A 19873-nucleotide genomic window follows, 5' to 3' on the forward strand; every position below is an offset into this window, starting at 1 on the left:
GGTACTGTAATATTCATACTTGAATCCATTAAAGAAGTGCATGAAACAAAAATAGCTCAAAATTCGAATTTTCTCAATTCGAAAATTCTCCTCAACTTTTGAATTTTCGAATGAAAAAAATTCAAATTTCGAGCTATTTTTTGTGTACTTCGACTAGGGAATAGTCCAAATTCGATTCGAATTTGAAAAAAAATCAAAAAATTGGAGTTTTAAAATTTATCACGTACTTTACTGTACTCTTTAAAAATTCTACTTCGCCCATTCGCCATCTAAAACCTTGCGAATTGCTGTTTTAGCCTATGGGGAACCTCCTAGAACCTATTTTTTTGGGGGAAAACTTTGAATCGAATTCGGATAGAATCCTTCGATTCGTATAATTGAAATTTGGTCGAAAACGGACCTATTCGATCAAAAAAACCTTTAACTTAATTTCAGTTGGTCTTTTTGAATTCGAATTTCGACGTTTTTTTCAATTCGAAATTTGAACCTTGATAAATATACCCCTAAATGTCTGCCTGGCCCAGCATGTGAGTCTATATGACATGCACGATAGGGAGGTGATCCAGGAAAGCCCATGTACAACCAGCCGACTGCCCCATCTGAATGCATGGCTACATTTAGAATGAGGCACAGCTCTTACCACTCCATTCTAGAATTGCAAAGTGCTGCAAGGGCACAAGAAGCTAAATGTGCAAAGTGAAAAACGCCACTTTGTGCCTTTTTTGCACTGTGCTCCTTGTCATTTATCATAAACTATGTTGTTACAGTAATTAATGCTTTTCATATATCCCCTTTGCAGGAAACCACAGTCTAGTTGACTGAAACCATGTAAAACCCAACAAATACTTCCTTGATGTTGCCCCGTGTCTCTTATCAACAACAGATTAAGTTTCATTAAGAAAATCTTTCAACATCAGAAAATATGTGCATGAAGTGTTTTTTTGTAGTACAGGTATAGGACCTATTATCCAGAATGCTCGGGACCTCGGGTTTTCTGGATAACTGATCTTTCTGTAATTTGGATCTTCATACCTTAAGTCTACTAGAAAATCATGTAAACATTAAATAAACCCAATAGGCTGATTTTGCTTCCAATAAGGATTAATTATATCTTAGTTGGGATCAAGTACAAGGTACTGTTTTATTATTACAGTGAAAAGGAAATCATTTTTAAAAACTTGGATTATTTCATTTTATTGGAGTCTATGGGAGATGGCCATTCAGTAATTCTGAGCTTTCTTGATAACTGGTTTCCAGATAACGGATCCCATACATGTATTAGATTTGTGCTACATTTGATTTGGAATCTCAACCTTTCATAAATTACATGTCCAGTTGATGTGCCTTAATCTTTTCTGTTAATTTCTTACAAAGTACCAGATTCTCAACCTCCAAAATGCTGAAGTTTAGGAAATCTTTTAACTCACAGAATTCTTTGTGTCTTGTTGGGACTGGAGAAGCAGCAAGGACTGTGTGTGCAAGGGAAAACAATAACTGAAAGTATCAGTGTCTAGAAAGTTTATTTTCTTCATAGGCAAAAATACTTACAAGAGAATTCTGCAGCAGAAAAGTGCACTTTTAATAACATAATGTTTAAAGACACAAGTCACCTTTTTGACCCTCAAAAACTACAATGCAAAGACCAGCCTGTTTTTAAAGAATTAGCAAGATATTATTTTCATGCTTCACCGAGACAGCATCTGTAAATAATCAGGAAGAAGACATAGAATAACACGGAGCAACCTCAAAGACTATTCATAGTCTGCTACATTTAAACAAGGCTTTAAACCCACTGGGAAGCCAACGTCAACACAATGCTTCCTGAGCGTAAAGGCCAGGAATTTCATTGCAGCATGCGGAATAATGGCTCTCACATTTCTTTTTAGATTTTCCTAGGAAAATGAGGAACAGTTGGATTATGATAGAAAGCGAAATTTATGTGAAGAAGCTTGGAGCAAAGGATTACTTTCAAAGTAAAATCCTTATCCCTTGCAAAAACAGGCCGTAGGGCATGAGTTATAGACAATAGGGACCAAAGGGGGGCCAAGCCTGGCCATTTCTTTTACATAGAAAGACAGATAGATAAATACAGTATCTAGATAGACAGACAGACAGACAGACAGATAGGATCTGTTATCCGGATACCCAGAGAGTTCTGAATTACAAGATGGCTCCCGTAGACTCCATTTTAATCAAATAATTCATATTTTTAAAAATAATTTCCTTTATCACTGTAAAAATAATACAGCACCTTCTCATTGACTTCAACTAAGCTATAATTGAATCTTATTGGAGAAAAATAATCCTATTGGGTTTAATTAGTGTTTATATTTTTTTTAGTAGACTTAATGTATGGTGATCCAAATTACAGAAAGATCCCTTATCCAGAAAACCTCAGATCCGGGGCAATCTGGTTAACAGGTCCCATACCTGTATATATATACTGTATGTGTGTGTATAGAGAGAGAGAGAGAGAGAGAGAGAGAGAGAGAAAAGCAGAATGTGTTTGAAACGTTGGAACTTCTGTAAATAAACCACTTTTTGTTTGAGCAAGCTCCTGTGAGTGCGGTACTTTTTCCTTTTTATATTTTTCTTTACCTCATCCAGAAAAATTGGCCTACAGTTAAAGGAGAAGGAAAGTGTTCTTGCACTTGGGTTGGGGTGCCAATAGTTAGGCACCCCTAAGCGATTATATTGATTTACCGGAAACCCTGGGCTGGTGCTCCTATTAGCAGAAAACTGCACCGGCCCAGGGTTATACCAGTGAGCACCATGGATCCATCCTCTTCAGTCTTCCTCTTTCTTCCCACTGCTGCACATGCTCAGTAGAACGAAAAGCCGAACTTTACCTAAAAAGTCACTATTTCGTTCTACTGCATCTGCCCAGAACATTTGAAGAAAGTTAAAGGCAGAAAAGAAGTGCTCTGTAGTGCTCGCTGGAATAACCAATATAATAAAGTTCAGCTTTTCCGCTCTACAACTGCGTGAACAAAGAGTTTCAGGTAAGTAAATACAGTCACTTGGTGGTGCCTAACATTTGGCACCCCCAAGTGCAAAATGGATGTGCTTGCTGAACTACCACTTGGCACCCAGGCAGTTGGTGGATTTTTGTGTGTGCCCTCCATTACTATGGTAATGGTAGTATATACCAGTCTTCAACTTACCATTAACTTTCATTATGAAGATAATCTACCATTGTTTTTCCTTTTTCCCCCTTATTTTTATGAAACGACTCTGCTTTTATACTGATGCCGCATCTGAAGCCTCATCTAAAAATAATGTTATTTATTTTGGTTTATTTTGCTGGCAAAAAATCCAGGAAGATGAAAAAAGTGATATAATTAATAGCACAACACAGACACAGTACGAGAACATGACATTCATTTATGCTGGCTTTGTAATGTTCTCATTTTTCTAGCATTACGTCATGTTCACTCAGATGTTGTGCACATGGGATCTCACTGAGAGCTGATAACATTCACCAATACACAAAATGAATTCATAAAGTAATGGCTGGTGGATGACCAATGAGATCTCTGGATCAAAGGTCCAAAGACCATGATATTTGAATTGGCCACTTAGGATAACATTGTGACACCATGAATAAATTTCATTGGTCACAGCTTGTTTAGATGTTTGGTTCTTTTAGTTCCCTTATATTCTCATAACTTGTGTGTAACCACAGCTGGCAGTTTGTCAAGGGAGCAAGGAATTCAATTGCAAAATGTTCTTGTCGGAATGGCCAGATGTATTAAGTATAATTTATGTTCAGTTCATTTTTAACTGGCTGACCTGACAGACAGGACTGCATTTGTGGGTGATAAATTTGCATTTTGAGTTATAATTTTGGAACATTTCCAAAATGTATAGCTGAGTGGCCAGCTTCCGTGTGTACAGTTCTGATTTGACTGCTGTTTTTACTCTTTAGATACTAAACTATGAATACAGAGTTGCCAAGTACTCTTATATGGGTAAGGACTATGCCTATGTTTCCTGCTTTTTGCATGCTCATTTTCACTTTTTAAATTTTTTTGCATTTAGTAAAACACATAATTATACGGTTCCGGTTACAACAGGACTAATTTATTAATAAAATAGTACAAAAAAAACCACACAAAATGTCGCAATTTCAGCATAATTACATGCACCAACAACATAGTGTACAGTATCTAGTAAAGTAAAGTTAAGTCTAAAGCAACTGGACTTTCTAAATTCTCTTGAAAACGTTTCACCACTCATCCAAGTGGCTTTTTTAGAAGAAGTTTTCATGAAAAGTCAGAAAGTCCAGCAGGCCCGGACTGGCAATCTGTGGGTTCTGACAAATGCCAGAGGGGCTGCTATAAGGTGCCATAGAAAGTCACTATTTAGTGGGCTGGTGGGGCTGTTTGGGTCTCTATTTGGGCTGAATGGGCCTCTGTGTACCTGAAATGCCAGAGTTTATTTTAATTCTCAGTCCGGACCTGAAGTCCAGTTACTTTACACTTTACTCTGCTACATACTGTATTGTATATCATGACCTGGATGAATGAGACTCTCCATAGACAACAACATAGTGGGTGAAATTTATAAAGTTTACGCAGCACAAATTTATACACAAATGGTTGTATTGCCCATGATTTTTCCAGAACTATGAACTACAAACTATTGCTCTGCTGTGCCCGTCTTACCGTCTTTTGTAAATTTGCATTCTGCACAAATTTTCACAAATGTCTCGCAGATGAGACGGGTGTGTGAGTGCAGCCACTGTGCGAGGTTGTTGTGCGAGACAATAGTGTTGTTTAGAATTTAAATTCACAATTTGTGAAACTGTTTTGTGAATATATTTTCCTCCACCAAAGCCGCGGCGTAACTTAAATTCGGGGTCTGTGCATAAGTAGTTTCAATTTGTGATTTCTGCCATATTTAAAAAGCTCTTTTTGGCCTAGGTGGCACTCATTTGGGGACGGCATGCCACCCAGCCGTATCTTGCCACACTTGATGAGCTGTGGTTCCCAGCAGCTGAAGAACAAAGTAGCAGGTGGACGTTCATGTGTAGAATGGAGACAAGGTGTATCAAGCAGGCGGATAGGCGGGTGGCGTGGTTGCATCTGGCCTAGGGGCCAGAGCAGTAATGAACATTTTATATTGGCTTCCCCATACAGAAATAAGAAACTTCATAAATACAATCAATTAAAAATTCTGCATTGTTTCTAAAATAATCAAGTTTATATTCACTATTCATCTCTCAGCATCTGTTTCTCTTCATTCTGTCTTCATGCAGCAGTTGGGTGTCAGATGAATGATCCAATATATCTTATAGGGGGGGGGCTTTCTTTGCTAGCAGATGTATTAGAGCTCTCTCAAATAACTGATTCCAGTACAAACAAAATCTAACAAAATAACTGCCTTTTGCACAAATTCTGCATGTAGAGAGACAGGATTTATGGTGATTTTTAATAGAGTCAGCTCTAATACATCTTCTAGGCATATGGAGCCCCCCTATAAGATATATTGGATCATTCATCTGACACCCAACTCCTGAATGAAGAGAGAATGAGGAGAAACAGATGCTGAGAGAGGAATAGTGAAGATAAACTTGATTTTCTCAGTACAGAGTTTTTAATTGATTATATTTAGAAAGTTTGACCCAGTGGGGGCACCTGAAATTTCATGGAATTGGGAGGAAAAAACATTTTACCTGTAAAATGTTTTTTTCAAGTCCAAAAATGTTACCCTTGTGTAGGGATTTGAGTGTCACCAGTGTTAAGACTGGACACAGCTAGATGACAGTAGGGTCCCAAAAATAAACTAGTTTCAGTAAAGGCAAATGGAGCAATGAGGTCAAAGATGATTACAATAGAAAAGTGTCCTTTTGAAGTGGTAACAGCAGCTCACTGGAGATAGTAATTAGCCAGGGTTCAGCAGAAGTATTGGCCAGAAACCAGAAACAACTGAGCCAAGCAGGGACTTTAGTGGCTCATTCCATATTAACAGCCTGTTAAAAAGGCAGAGCAGGGTTTTTCCATTCTTGTCTTTTGTACATAATTAAAGAAATAGAGATGTCTCAGATTTCCACAGTTTTCAATGAAAAAGATACACTTTACTGGCCAACAGCGAGTGCTGCAGAAATTGAGATGCCCAAGAGCGGTCTCTATTTTGTTATTTTATCATTATAACATATTACACAGAATATAGCACTACCAGTTATACAAAGCACTTGTCCAAAGACAGGGGCGCTGCGTCAATGAGGCAGTTGAGAAACTCACCTCAGGCAGCAACGCCCCACTGGTTACCAATGGTGGCAAAAATGCTACTCCTGGTAACTTTAATAGCCACATTTCCAAAAATTTTCTAGTGCAGAAAGCACAACTACGCAAGCACCTGGACCCCTCCTCTGACATTGTAGACCCCCCTCAACCCCCTCCAGTGCAAAAAGGTGAGTCCACGGGGGAGAGGGTGACAAAGAGGCCAGGATTGCCCCTGCCCAAACCTACAATTAAACCTACAATTAGTGCCACCATAGCTGACCCAGGAATTAAACCCAAGCCTCCCCACGAGCCCACTGTTCAATCCATAACACCATCATCTTTCTCTTTATTTTTCTATGTAAAAGGGGTTGTCCACCTTCCAACACTTTTTTTCAGTTCAATTGGTTTCAAATAGTTCCCCATAAATTAAGACTTTTTCCATCTACTTTCTATTTTCTACGTGTGACCGTTTTTCTAATATTAAAGTGTAAGTCTAATTTTTCACCTTTCTAAAGCTGCTCTGGGAGGGAGGAGGTCGCCGACTCTTTAAACTGTTCTAAATTTAGGGGCAGATTTATCAAGGGTCGACTTTGGAGTTTATGGGGGTTATTTTAAACTGGTCAAAGTGAAATTCGTATGCACTCCCTGGCCTTTCCATGATGCAATTATCTGGTGCTCAGTCCTCTAGGGAGACGGCACTCCCCTGGATCCACAGGAAACAAGCAAATGAGGAAACGGCACACAGAAATGGATGCAAAAGGGGATAGACCCCTATGGATTTATTGTGTCAAACAAGCACAACGTTTCGGGGGCTGGCCCCCCCCACATCACCTGACGAAGTGGCCAGCCCCCAAAACGTTGTGCTTGTTTGACACAATAAATCCATAGGGGTCTATCCCCTTTTGCATTCATTTCTGTGTGCCGTTTCCTCATTTAGTTATTTTAAACTCCCATGAACTCGAAATTTGACCAACTGCAATTTATTAAAAAAAAACAATTTCTGGTATTCGGGTGAATAGGATCGACCCAAAAACTGGAATTGAATTCAAATTGAATTCGATTAGAGTTTTCTTTTTCCAAAAAATCCTTGAATGTCAAGAAGGCTGCAAACAACTCCAAATTGATCCCTGGACATCCTCTTTCGGTTAAAACAGCAATTCGCCAAGTTTAATGTGCCAAATAGTCTCAATCGAATTCTTAAAGGACCAGTGTATGATAAATTTAGAAAATAAAATTGGAATTTTAAAAAAAACTCAATTCAAACAATTCCCTTGCTGAATTTGACAGATTTTGCCGTGAAAAAACGTGAAAATTCAAATTAGAATATTTTGAATTTTCACTTCGACCCTTGATAAATCTGCCCCTTAGTTGATACATTTCTTATCTTTGTCGCTGCTGAGCAGAATCTCTAAGTTTCATTTCAGGCAGCTGTTTGAATTGATACAATAGTTGCTAAAACTCTAGAGAAGCTCCTGAGAGATGTATCAACTAAATGTTACAAAATTGTAACATTCAGAATTTGCTCCTGAATTACTGAGCTGCCAGACTCAAATAGAGACAGGAACATTAAACTTTATACTTAGATTTTGTAAAAACGGTAAAAAAAATTAAAATGTAAAGCAATTGAAAAAAGTCTTTATTTCTGGGGAACAATCTGAAAACAACTCAACTGAAAGAGTGTTTGGAAGGTGAACAACAACCCTTTTATAGGGTTGCTCACCTTTAATTTAACTTTTAGTATGATGTAGAGAGTGATATTCTGAGAAAATTTGCAATAGATTTTCTTTTGTGGTTTCTGAGTTTTTTAGGTTTTTATTCAGCAGCTCTCCAGTTTGCAATTTCAGCAATCTGGTTGGTAGGGTAATTTACTCACTGCTTTTTACATCTATGCATTTCGATGCATGGAACAGACATCTTGATAACGATCAATGCGGGATTGAACACATAAATGTAAATAGCATTCAATAAAAGAGAATATTTTTATCATCCGCCATGTCTGTGAGTGTATTTTTGATAAGGATTTAATAAGTATTTATTTGCACCCGGACAGTCTCTTCTGAAAGGTTGAAAGGTACAAATATCTCTATCTATATAGATCTATATATATTCTGTGCTTTTCTTATGCTTTGAAGATTTTGTCAACAGACAAAAGGTTGCCGATAAAAACTGCCGACAGCCCAAGTCAGTATAAACGAGAACAGCACCTTCTTAATATGATAAAAAGGCCTTTATTCAAACATGGCACAGACCAATAGTAGCCCAAGTCAGCAGCTTATGGGCCCGTGCGTGGGGCCCTACGACGGGCTTCCCTGATCGATATCTGGCCAAAATTCAGCCAGATGTTGATCGGGCAGGATTAAAAATCCTGTCGTATCTGTTCATTGATGCGATCTGACTGCCCATTTTACCTACATTATGATTCAATCGTTGGGCATGTGGGCATTGAGGTGAATAAAAATGGAGCAAGCCACCATTTTTTTTTTTTTTTTGCACTTTGCACCCGCCACCCATGCTAAATGAATTGCCACAGATTTCTTTCGAAGTGCAGACCTGTGGTTGCCCCTATTAATTTAATGTCTCTTGCATTTGGCATCATTGTATTATCAAGGGGCAGATAGGTGTCATTCAGACACCCAAATTAGGGAACAGCGGTGGATGCAGGCCTGAAATGAGGCTGTAGTAAAAGGTACAGGGAACAGCTAAATCCTGGATAGAAGTGCGCTCTGAATGCGGACTAAGGCGTATACTCCTGTATGTCTGTCTGTCTATGTTAGTTAATGACCCCGTATTTTTTAAGACAACATAAATCATAACCGAGGCCTTTGTGCCTTGTATATGTGCCTTCTCATGTCATACACACTACTGATTGGTTGATGATATAGGAGCAAAAGCAAATACAGTACACTGATGAAAGGCATGGGTGCCATACCCAGTTACTGGGTGATCATCACACACAAACACATATATTCAAAAGCTGACATACATGATGTAGCCATGGGCTAGAAAAAGTTTGCTAAATTGAGAACAGATTTTGATTGTATGGTATAAATTAGGGGCGTAACTAAAGAAGAAGCAGAGGGGGACCTAGGACTATAGAGGGCCCATTAAGGTCCTAATTAATGCATTCAATGTTTATTGGTAGGATACGTCAACTTATGAATGCTTTGGGACCCTAAGTTGAATTTGTTGTGGGGGCCCATTAATATCTAGTTATGCCACTGATTGATATATATAATAGAATTGTGTGTGGTTAGCTTCCATCATTCAAGAAAGTATAGTAGCTTTCCTTGGCCTGAAATAGAAAACAGAGCCGTTTCATGCAAAACATAACTGAAATATTATATAGCTGTTTGACAATTTCAGCTGAAATGTATAATTTGATAGGCCGCTGACCTGGGGTCTGCAACATGGGAGGGCTGGAATGAGAAATATCCTGGAAGGATGGCTGATTCCCTTCTCAGCTCTGAAATAAATACAGTGTTTTACAAGTTTTACAAGCACATGACAGAAGGAAAGATTCATCTTATTTCAACCCATTTTTATTTTCTCAGTTCCCATAAACAATGCTGCTTGTAGTTCTTGGCTCCTCCTTCACAACTTGCACATGGACTGGGATGCCTGGCTATTAAATATGTATCTCACATACAGAGTGAAACCTCAGTCCCTTGGCTACGTGGGGGTCCCTCATTTCGAGCGAGTTTCCGTCCTGGAAGAATTATGCTTATTTCATTTGTCTGCTAAAACATGCCTTAATATATCTGTGCACATGACAAATTCCATGAAATAAGCAAACTGCTGACTTTTTATTACATATTGCTCATCACTTCAACAGCATTGGCTAATTGCTTGTGGTCGTGGGCTGTTTAGATTTACATCTCTGGGGCTACTATCTAATGGTGCTGTGCAGACCTTCCCTGCAACATATTGTACTTCCAGGGCTCCTTTGTGCTCTGCAGTAGAAGCTCTCGGGCCCATTCACAAGTGGCCACTGGGATTATGAGAGGAGCAAGGGCCAAACATGCTGATAACATAATTGTACAATATTAAAAAGAACATTCTGTTCTCTGTATGCTATGTTGCCTTTCTGATGACTGAAAATCAGCATCTCCATGTGTTTTACTTTATGCAGCAATGGTTTGTGGTTAAAGGGTGGATGTGGCTTATATATTTTATAGGAGACCAATTTTATAGGGAGGATCTATCAATATTAAATTGGATTAGAGCTTAAACCTTAAAACGAGGTGTCAAAGCCCTTACTTACATAGTAAGTCTGGCATAAAAGTGTGGATGTTACATAAAACCCATTTTATCACTTCCAAATGACTCCAATGCAGTATATGTTTCATAGTCTCTCAATTAGGCCTTTATGTAATTATAGGTTGCAATGTGGGTGTTTGGTCACCAAGGCAAGTATTCAATTCTTTACAGGGGCAGAAGGGAATGTATCTAAGTAAGTTCATTTGCATATGTATGCTATGCCCGGTGAATGAGGTGTACCTTTAAATTACCTTTTAGTATACTATAGGATCACTAATCCTAAGCAACTTTTCAATTGCCCTTCATTTTTCCTTTTAATATAGTTTTTGAATTATTTGCTTTCTTTCTGACTCGTTACAGCTTTCAAATTGGGGTCACTGACCCCATCTAAAAACAAATGCTCTGTAAGGCTACACATTTATTGTTATTGATAGTTTTTATTACTCAACTTAATATTTCGTTCCTCTCCTATTCATATTCCAGTCTCTCATTTAAATCAATGCATGGTTGTTAGGGTCGTAGCAACCAGATTGCTGAAATTGCAAACTGGTGAACTGCTGAATAAAAAGCTAAATACCTCAAAAATCACAAATAATAAACATTGTCTCAGAATATCATGCTAAAAGTTATTTTAAATTTAAATAAGCCTTTTAAAATATTGATGTGATTATTTCCTATTTTAGTTCCTCTAGTTGTAATGCTGCTACACAGATTTGACCTGACTATAGCATTAGCAACATCATTTGGTCTAGACATCATGTGTGAACAGAGCTGCAAGTGCAGTCATGCTATGGACACAAATGGTGCATGCATTGATGACATTTATTAAAGGAGAAGGAAAGTCATTTTATACATGGGGGGGGGGGGAAAGTTAGGCAACCCCAAGTGATTGTATTTACTTATCTGACACTCCGGGCTGTCGCTCCTATCATCAGAAAACTGCACCAACCCAGGGTTCTTCCAGCGAGCACTTTTTCATTAAAGTTTTTTGCTCTGCTGCGCATGTGTAGCTGCGAGCTGAAAGTAGAAGCAGGAAGAGGATAGCTCTGTGGTGCTTGCAGGAAGAACCGCGGGCCGGTGCAATTTTATGCATCCCCATTGCTCCTCAGAAAGAGGCTGGGCAACATGCCGCCCCTACCAACTTGCCGCCCTAGACCCGGGCCTTTGTGGCCTTGCTACAAATCCGGGCCTGGTGCCGCCCCCTAAAATCCTGCCGCCCTAGGCCCGGACATTGGTGACATCTCCACAAATCCAGGCCCCCCCAAGTATAAAATTACTTTCCTAAATCATCGCCGAAGCATAGATATTTAACTTGGAAGGGAAATCTTGGTAAATGTTTTTTCATCCCCCCATATTTGCTCAGTACCTAAGAAGTTAGTATTAAAATATATATTTTAATTCCTACAAATAACAGTTTTTTTAAAATTAGATTAATAAGCAAACCTCTCTTCTATTACTCTGTTAGTCTCACATTGAATTACCATTTATATTTCCTTTGTTCATTTTCCAATACTAGGGGGCACATTTACTAAGCTCGAGTGAAGGATTCTAATATAAAAAACTTAAAATTTCGACGTTTTTTTTGGGGTACTTCGACCATCGAATAGGCTACTTCGACCTTCGGCTACGACTTCGACTTGAACGATTCGAACTAAAAATCGTTCGACTATTCGACCATTCGTCCATTTGATAGTCGAAGTACTGTCTCTTTAAAAAAAACTTTGACTACATACTTCACCACTTTAAACCTACTGAGCTACAATGTTAGCCTATGGGGACCTTCCCCATAAATTTTCAAAGCTATTTCTGATCGAAGAAAAATCCTTCGATGGATTAAAATCCTTCGAATTGTTTGATTCGAACGATTTAATCGAACGATTTTTCCTTCGATCGATCGATCTAAAGATTTGCAGTTAATCCTTCGACTTCGATATTCGAACTCGAATGATTTTACTTCGATGGTTGAATACCGAGGGTTAATTAACCCTTGATATTCGACCCTTAGTAAATGTGCCCCAAAGAGCTGAATGTAGGATTATACTTCTCTAATACCTTCCCTAACTTCTGTAAAATTGTTACTCCCCTTTAATTTGAACCCTTCAAATCGCATGACTTTAGACCACGTGACAATGGAAACTGCAATATTTTCTTTCCACATGCTGCATGTGCATTTTTTTGGCAAATAATTGACCAGCTATAATTTCCCTTACAAGAAGCCAACATGAGGAGTGGCCTAGCAGACAAGGGAGTAGATACAATTATTAAGGTTTAGCATAGCAACATTACCTTTAACTTTGCCCATAATCTGTAAGGAGAGATAACGTAAAATTATACAAATATACATATTCCCCTTTAAGATAGTACATCAAGGAAGGAAAATATCAGGTTTGGTAACCGTATTAGAAAAGAATTTGTTCACAACATATTTGTGTGTGTATATGTGTGTTGCTTGGCAAGACTTATTGCTGTGCTTGTGTAAATGTGTGTTCTATGAAGTGCAACATTTGGATTGCACAACAGTCCAGGACAAGTAAGGGCACAGTGTTTTTTTTAAAGCATAAATCATGAGATTTTGTAAATGTGAGAAGTCAATTTCTTCACCACATTTTGGCATGCTGGCTCTTAAAAAGGATAGTAAATTATGAAGTTTTGTAACTATATGAGAGAATTATTCCTTCACCACATATTGGCATACAAATATATTAATGGGAGCTGGCTTGGGAGAAGGGAGAAGCAAAACTGATTGGATTCCAAGAGACCTGGCACACAGACCAGTAGTCATCATACACACACCATAAATTAACATGCGTTGCACCTCTCCAGAACATGCAAGACGTGTGCGTAAACATGTTTCCTATGAAGAATAACATTTGAAGTGTATGTTAAATTAAAACTTAGGAGTCAGATAAAGCCAGAGGGAACTGTGTCATTAGGAAAAGAAATATAAGTGTCATAGCTGTGTCCCCAATTGTACTGCCTGTTACGTATGTTTACAATGTGGGTACTTGCTGAATAATTCCAAATGAAAGCCAGCTTAATTCCTGAGATCAAATTCTTGGCAGGTTTGTGAAACATGTAGTGTGCCGAAGGTCACCCTAGTCCTGTAAATCGCATAGCTATGGATTCCGCAGCAGGATATCAACATGTGCTTTTAGTTCCCTTAATGAGTCAGAGGCTGCTATGAAACCCATGATGGAAAGCAGATGTTTTTTTATTTTTTTTGTGAACGAAAAGCAGGGCAGGTTTCTCATTCCTCTAACACACTTGATAAAAGATATTTGATGCCTAGACTTGTCCTTTAGCAATATCTAAATGAGATATGGAGACTGTGAACACCTGTAAAAAATCTTTAAAGCATTGTATAACCGAGTCAAAGAAAAAAATGTAAGTTATATAGGTTTATAATAACTTCAGGGGTCATTTTTCAAGTGCAGGGATGGGTGCTAGTGAATCGTCGACTCGCACCTAACCCTAACCCGAGACTGGAGAATCCGCACCCGACCCTAACCCAGTGTTTTCTTCTATATATACCCCACTGTGACATCAAGGACTAGGGTAGGGCACTCCCATGCATTTATAAAAAGGCGCACATCCAGATGGAAGTAGGGAAGTAGAGTGTCGCGCTGTGTGGAAGTCGCCCGAGAGGCACCTGACCTGAGGTCCAGTCCAACGCTCACAGCCACACCCCAGACACAAGGGTCCTTTGAATGAGTAGTTAGAGGCATGCTTTAGTGCTGTTGCACTTGTGTCCAGGGTCTCTGTAAATTACTCCCTTTGTTTTGTACAAATACAGTATACAGTAAAACAGATTCCTTAGCTCCTCTAGAATAGACAGCATTTCTAATCTGTGTATCTCTATCTGCCCACGTGGGATATGATACTTCAACAAGGAAACCACATCCATCCAAAAGTTTTAATCAAACAGTGACCTCTAAGTTCAAGGAAGAAAAGTGAAAGGCAGCCATCCATTGTACAATTTTTCAGCCTAGCCTTTCTCTGACTAGAGAGTACCCCTTGTTTTACTAACCAAGAAAGCTGTATAAACATCCCTAAATCCATCATTTGTCACTATAATGACCCTCTAAGTAGTTTCTTTAGAAGTGGTTGACTGCTGACACTTCTCTCTCCCAAGGTGAGGAGAGATGCTGAGCCCATAAGAGCCCATACGGTGAGAGCCGATGGAAAGGAAGGGATACAGTGCAGTCTCACTGATGGGAATAGTTGTTTTTTAAAAAATAGTTAAAGAGTGATGTCAAACTTTACATTTTTATTTTTGTAAACTGCAGCTCACAGTAAAAGGAAATTGTTGCCAGCACAGAGTTCATCCTTGGGAGTCACCCCTGTACTCACGATTCTCCTGGGGGATTGCTCAGCCTCCTAGCTTTTCTCTCAAGTCCTCACTCAGACCAATTCTCTGATACTTGGTCTTCTCTCTCAGCACCTTGCAGTGGCAAGTGGCACCCCAGCACGTCTGGCGTCTGGGAGTTCCTTACACAGGCAGGTGTCCTTCCTGCTCTGAGAGAGAGATTCCTATCAGGCTCACTAGAACTAGAACAGCCTTTTGGAAGGTGAGCTCCAATCCATGAGCTGGACTACTGGATCGGAGTACCTGGCTTACCTTTTTTTCCAGAATACTCCAGCTTCCAGGACCTGGCCACCAAAGCCTTTAAATTGAGAACCTATTCTCAGTTTATTAACACCCATCCTGGTGCCTACCTCTGCCACTATGGAGATCTTAAAGGAAAAACACACCTTTTCCCACATTGTTTTAGTCACTCTACCACACCACGCTGTGGCATTGACCAACAGCTAGAAGCACCAATATGTGCAAACCTCCAGTCTAACCTACATTCTGACGTTGCTAGACTTTCTACTAGAAACCGTGTACAACCATTATCCTCACAATCCATAGCCTAGAAATCTAGACTGAATTTGTGGGGTTGGAATTTGACCATGGTGACTTGCTGTGGAATAATATTTTAGCTGCTTTGATTTTTATTATTGCATCTTGCATTGTTTCTTGAATACTTGTTTTTGGCCATCAAAATGTTTGAGGGCACTATATTCATTTTCACACTGTGCACATCAGTACGTCAGAATTGACCTCATGCCTAGTAAGATTTTTAACACACACTTTGCCAGAGCAGATTCTAATATGCCCCTGTTTTGGTGAAATGCAAGCAAGTTGTGGCATGCATGGACTATTGAGTAGGTGTCTGTAATGACTTTGGAATTAATGAGAAAAAAAATCTCTGAATTGTGGGGATAAGGCATGGTGGGCGATAAATCTTCCCGTGTGCCACTGCCCTTAACGTCTTTGGGGTTTGCTTTCTTGCGCAGCCCGATACAAAAACCCTGAGATCAAGAAAATGACCACATTATACTCTCCCTCTATCATAGATGAACAATTGCTTAGCATAACTTGCCATCTAATTTAGGGGTTTTACCTTTAACCCCTCCCCCCCTAAAACAACAGAAGGGTGGTTAAAATTAAAGGTAACATCTGCTGCAATACCAATGTGAGCCAAGAGATGGCAGGGTATATTTGTTCCATTTAGTTACACCCCACAGGTTCATTTCTGTTTGTTCGTCTGTGGGTAAAAAGTGTGTGTGTTTGTGTGTAGAAATCAATCATTTAATGCAATTTTGCAAATATTTGCTACAGGCTTATCAGCAATTGTTACAGTAAAGAAAGAAAATCTGGCAAGGGAATCCACCAGCACAAGTTGTACATTTGCAACCAGACAAAAAAGGATGAATTCAGAGGAGGGCACTAGACCCGCTCCCTGCAAACACGATCTTCAGGTCGAGGCAAAAACCAGTATGTGCAGCACACCGCGGTGGGTGGTGGCACGCAAGGGGCCGGAGGGGGGCCCTAAAACAGCAGCCCCAGTGGGCCCCAAGTCCCATGGTCGACCCTGCACAAACTGATATTTACTGCTCATAATTCACCCTAGGTGCACAGTCAGCAGGGACACAGGGTAAAAACCCGGTGGGTCCTGGCCCTCATTGGCCAAAATTTTTAAAAATTCCAATTTTATTCAAAACGCAGTAAAAACATTGTGCGAACACGAATATGTTGCAGGCAGGGTGAAAGCATGGCTTGAAGCGTTTCGTGACTCAGACTAGTCACTTCCTGCCGGGATCTGTTGACACCCTATCACTTCTCTCAGTGCAGCTGCAAAAGGTTAATCGGCATGCTGGGGTATTGGGTGGAGGTGCTCATGACTTTGGTGGAGGAACACAACAGTGATGGGGTGGGTTTTGATTGGGGCAGGGGACCCACTACTAGGATAGGGGCCCTAGAGATGGTAGCCCAGGTGGGCCCTGGTCACCCATGGCCAGATTTCTGTTTGGGCTGCCCCTAGCCATCCCCCTCCCCTCGCAATTATGCCCCTTCCGCTCGCGAATGCCCCCCCTCGCTCACACGCGCAGACTCCCTCGGAAGCACTGGGGATTAGAAATAGAACAACGGCTTATGTAGGTAGGTGAGCCAAGCGATTGTTATATTTTGCCATGGTTATTATACCACTCTAACCACAACAGCTCATTCACTTGTTTGCTCTGACAGCTGCATATTTTCCACTGTCTCTATTATGTACCGTTGATGTGTGTAAATCTGCTTGCAGACTCTTGCCTACAGTATCAAGATCCAAATTACAGAAAGATCCGTTATCCGGAAAACCACAGGACCCTAGCATTCTTGATAACAGGTCCCATATCTGTACTAATCTGGGCATATACTTTATACCCTGAGGGTATCAGAATAACGTACAGTATTTGTATTTTGTATTTCAGGTATACAGGAAGGAACACAATGTACAAAGTGTAAAAATAACTGGGCACTGAAGTTTTCTATCATATTGCTGTATGTTCTGTGTGCGCTGCTAACGATCACAGTCTCTATACTGGGATACAAAGGTATGTGCCTGTATTCTTCATCTGAAATTCTAATACAACTAAATCACTTATGTTAGCAAATGTGCTGTTTATTGGAATACATATTTTCACCATTGTATTGTACTGAGAGAAGGGTATGGACAATATTTGTAAGAATTATTTTGCAAAACTGAAATAAAGTAAGTAAGTAGATATTATTGTGAGTAGGGAACATTTCCATCCTTTGGACTACAGAAGCAATGTCATTTCTTATAGTTTGTGATTTCCCTGTTGATTTAAATAGAGTTTTCATGAGAAGTTTTTATTCTCAAATTTTGCCTGGTCCATACTGCACTTTATATAGCCAGTAAACTGTTGTCTTTGGGTTCTATATCAGTGTTTCCATTCAATCTGTTTATCTCCACAGGCTCCTAAACCATGAAATATATTTACAAATATTTATAGTATGTTTAATGCATACTTTAACTATCATATCATAATCTTGTACCTTTGTACAAAATGCCACAGGTGAACATTCAAGGGGTGGTTCACCTTTAAGTTAACTTTTCATATGTTATAGAATTGCCAGTTCTAAGCAACTTTTTAATATGCCTTCATTATATTTCTATAGTTTTTTTTAATTATTTGCATTCGCAGACCCCCATCTAAAAAACAAATGCTCTGTAAGCCTCCACTTCTATAGTTATTGCTATCTTTTATTACTCATCTTTCTATTCAGGCCTTCTCCTATTCATAGTCCAGTTTCTTATCAAAATGCATGGTTGCTAATTTGAACCCTAACAGATTGCTAAAATTGCAAACTGGAGAGCTGTTGAATAAAAAGCTAAATAACTCAAAAAACACATATAGTAAAAAATGATAACCCATTGCAGATTGTCTCTGAATATCACTCTCTACATCATACTAAAAGTTAACTAAAATTTGCACAATCCCTTTAATGCTGGTTGGTGGCCATTCAATGCACTGATAGGTTGAAATACTTGTACTGTAGTCTGCTGCTACATTGTGCTACTTACCAGCCCAGCATACGGGATGGCTGTGCACCTCTGGCAAATGCATAAGGCTAATGGCAGACATAACTTTTATTTGTTAGCTATTTCATGCAGTAGAGAAATGCCCAATACCCATGTATGTAATCTGTTATTGATATGCATGGAAACCAAATGTCCATGACAGGTAATTATCAGTCCAAAATGTGCATTTCAATGATTAGTTTAAGACTGTAGACGTATTTGCTAATAATATTGATTTTGGGGTGGTCATTTATTGAAGGACCAAAGTAAAAAAAGTCCCCTCAACCACACCTTTTCGTAACAAATGCTATATTTATTGTAATAGTTCTTGTATTGCTCCTGAAGCTTTAAATCTTTATGTCATACACTGTTCATGCCTCTAGCAGCTGTGTAAATATATCATAACCCAGAAGCCCTTTACTATTCAGCTTTCCTCTTGTTTCCATCAATCCAAGGAATTTGAGCCGGTACTACCTGTCATCCAATAATTCCAATAATCTTTAAATGTAAAATTTAATGACTGCAGATGCGTAATAACTTTAATTCACTAACTTTCTTTAGTTTCCTTACACTGAAACCAAGTTCACTCAAGCTCTCAGACATTGCCTAGTCTATGTGCCTAACATATTGGGGGTCAGTCAGAGTCAAGGTTGAGAGTCAATTCAGAAATTCAAACCAGAGGAATAAGACTCAGAAACAATACAGTGACTAGAGTGTTTGCAGGCAGTTTTACAGTGAACTCCTTTTTGGTGACTTGTTGTATCCCTGTGCAAGAAATCGACCCATACTGTAAAATACTTGTCACCAGCACCCCTCTACCCTAAATGCACACAAACACATTATATGACTACTATATGGGCTATAGGTAATGGTAGGAAGGTTTGAGGCCAGTCAGCTAGAGAACAATGGATACACGGGCAAATCTGAAACTTCTGAAACACAGAGGCCTATGAAATCAAAACAGGAGGGAAATAACTAAACATTCAGAACCTAATAATTTGATTAGACAAATATCAAGGGGTAATTTCGTAAAAGATACAGTGATAGGTTAAGCAAACCTTTTCACTCTCTGTAGCTAGTAAGAGGGGCTAGAGAAGTGATCCCCAACTAGTAGCTCATGAGCAACATGCTGCTCTCCAACCCCTTGGCTGTTGCTCCCAGTGGCCTCAAAGCAGGTGCTTATTTTTGAATTCCTGTTTGGAGGCAAGTTTTGGTTGTATAAAAACCAGGTGTACTGCCAAACAGAGCCTCAATGTAGGCTGACAATAGGAGCTACTAAATGGCCAATCACAGAACTTATTTGGCACTCCGGGAACATTTTTCATGTTAGTGTTGCTCCCCAACTCCTTTTACTTCTGAATGTTGCTCATGGGTTCAAAAGGTTGGGGATCCCTGGGACAGACCAACACTGCAGTGATATTAAAACACTGAATAATTCTGAGCAGTGGACCATGAGTCTCCGTTAAAATCGGAGAA

General features: G+C 39.3%; 1 protein-coding gene across 1 annotated transcript in view; it reads left to right on the plus strand.

Moving 5' to 3' along the window:
* colec12.L (collectin subfamily member 12 L homeolog) overlaps positions 1–19873 on the plus strand; it is an 86934-nt gene that overhangs the window by 45447 nt on the left and 21614 nt on the right. Inside the window, exon 3 of the mRNA XM_018267927.2 lies at positions 17283–17405. Within this exon, the coding sequence (XP_018123416.1) occupies positions 17283–17405 (123 nt within the window). The remainder of the gene's footprint in view (positions 1–17282; positions 17406–19873) is intronic.

This window comes from Xenopus laevis, chromosome 6L, assembly GCF_017654675.1.
Source record: "Xenopus laevis strain J_2021 chromosome 6L, Xenopus_laevis_v10.1, whole genome shotgun sequence".
Classification (NCBI taxonomy): domain Eukaryota; kingdom Metazoa; phylum Chordata; class Amphibia; order Anura; family Pipidae; genus Xenopus; species Xenopus laevis.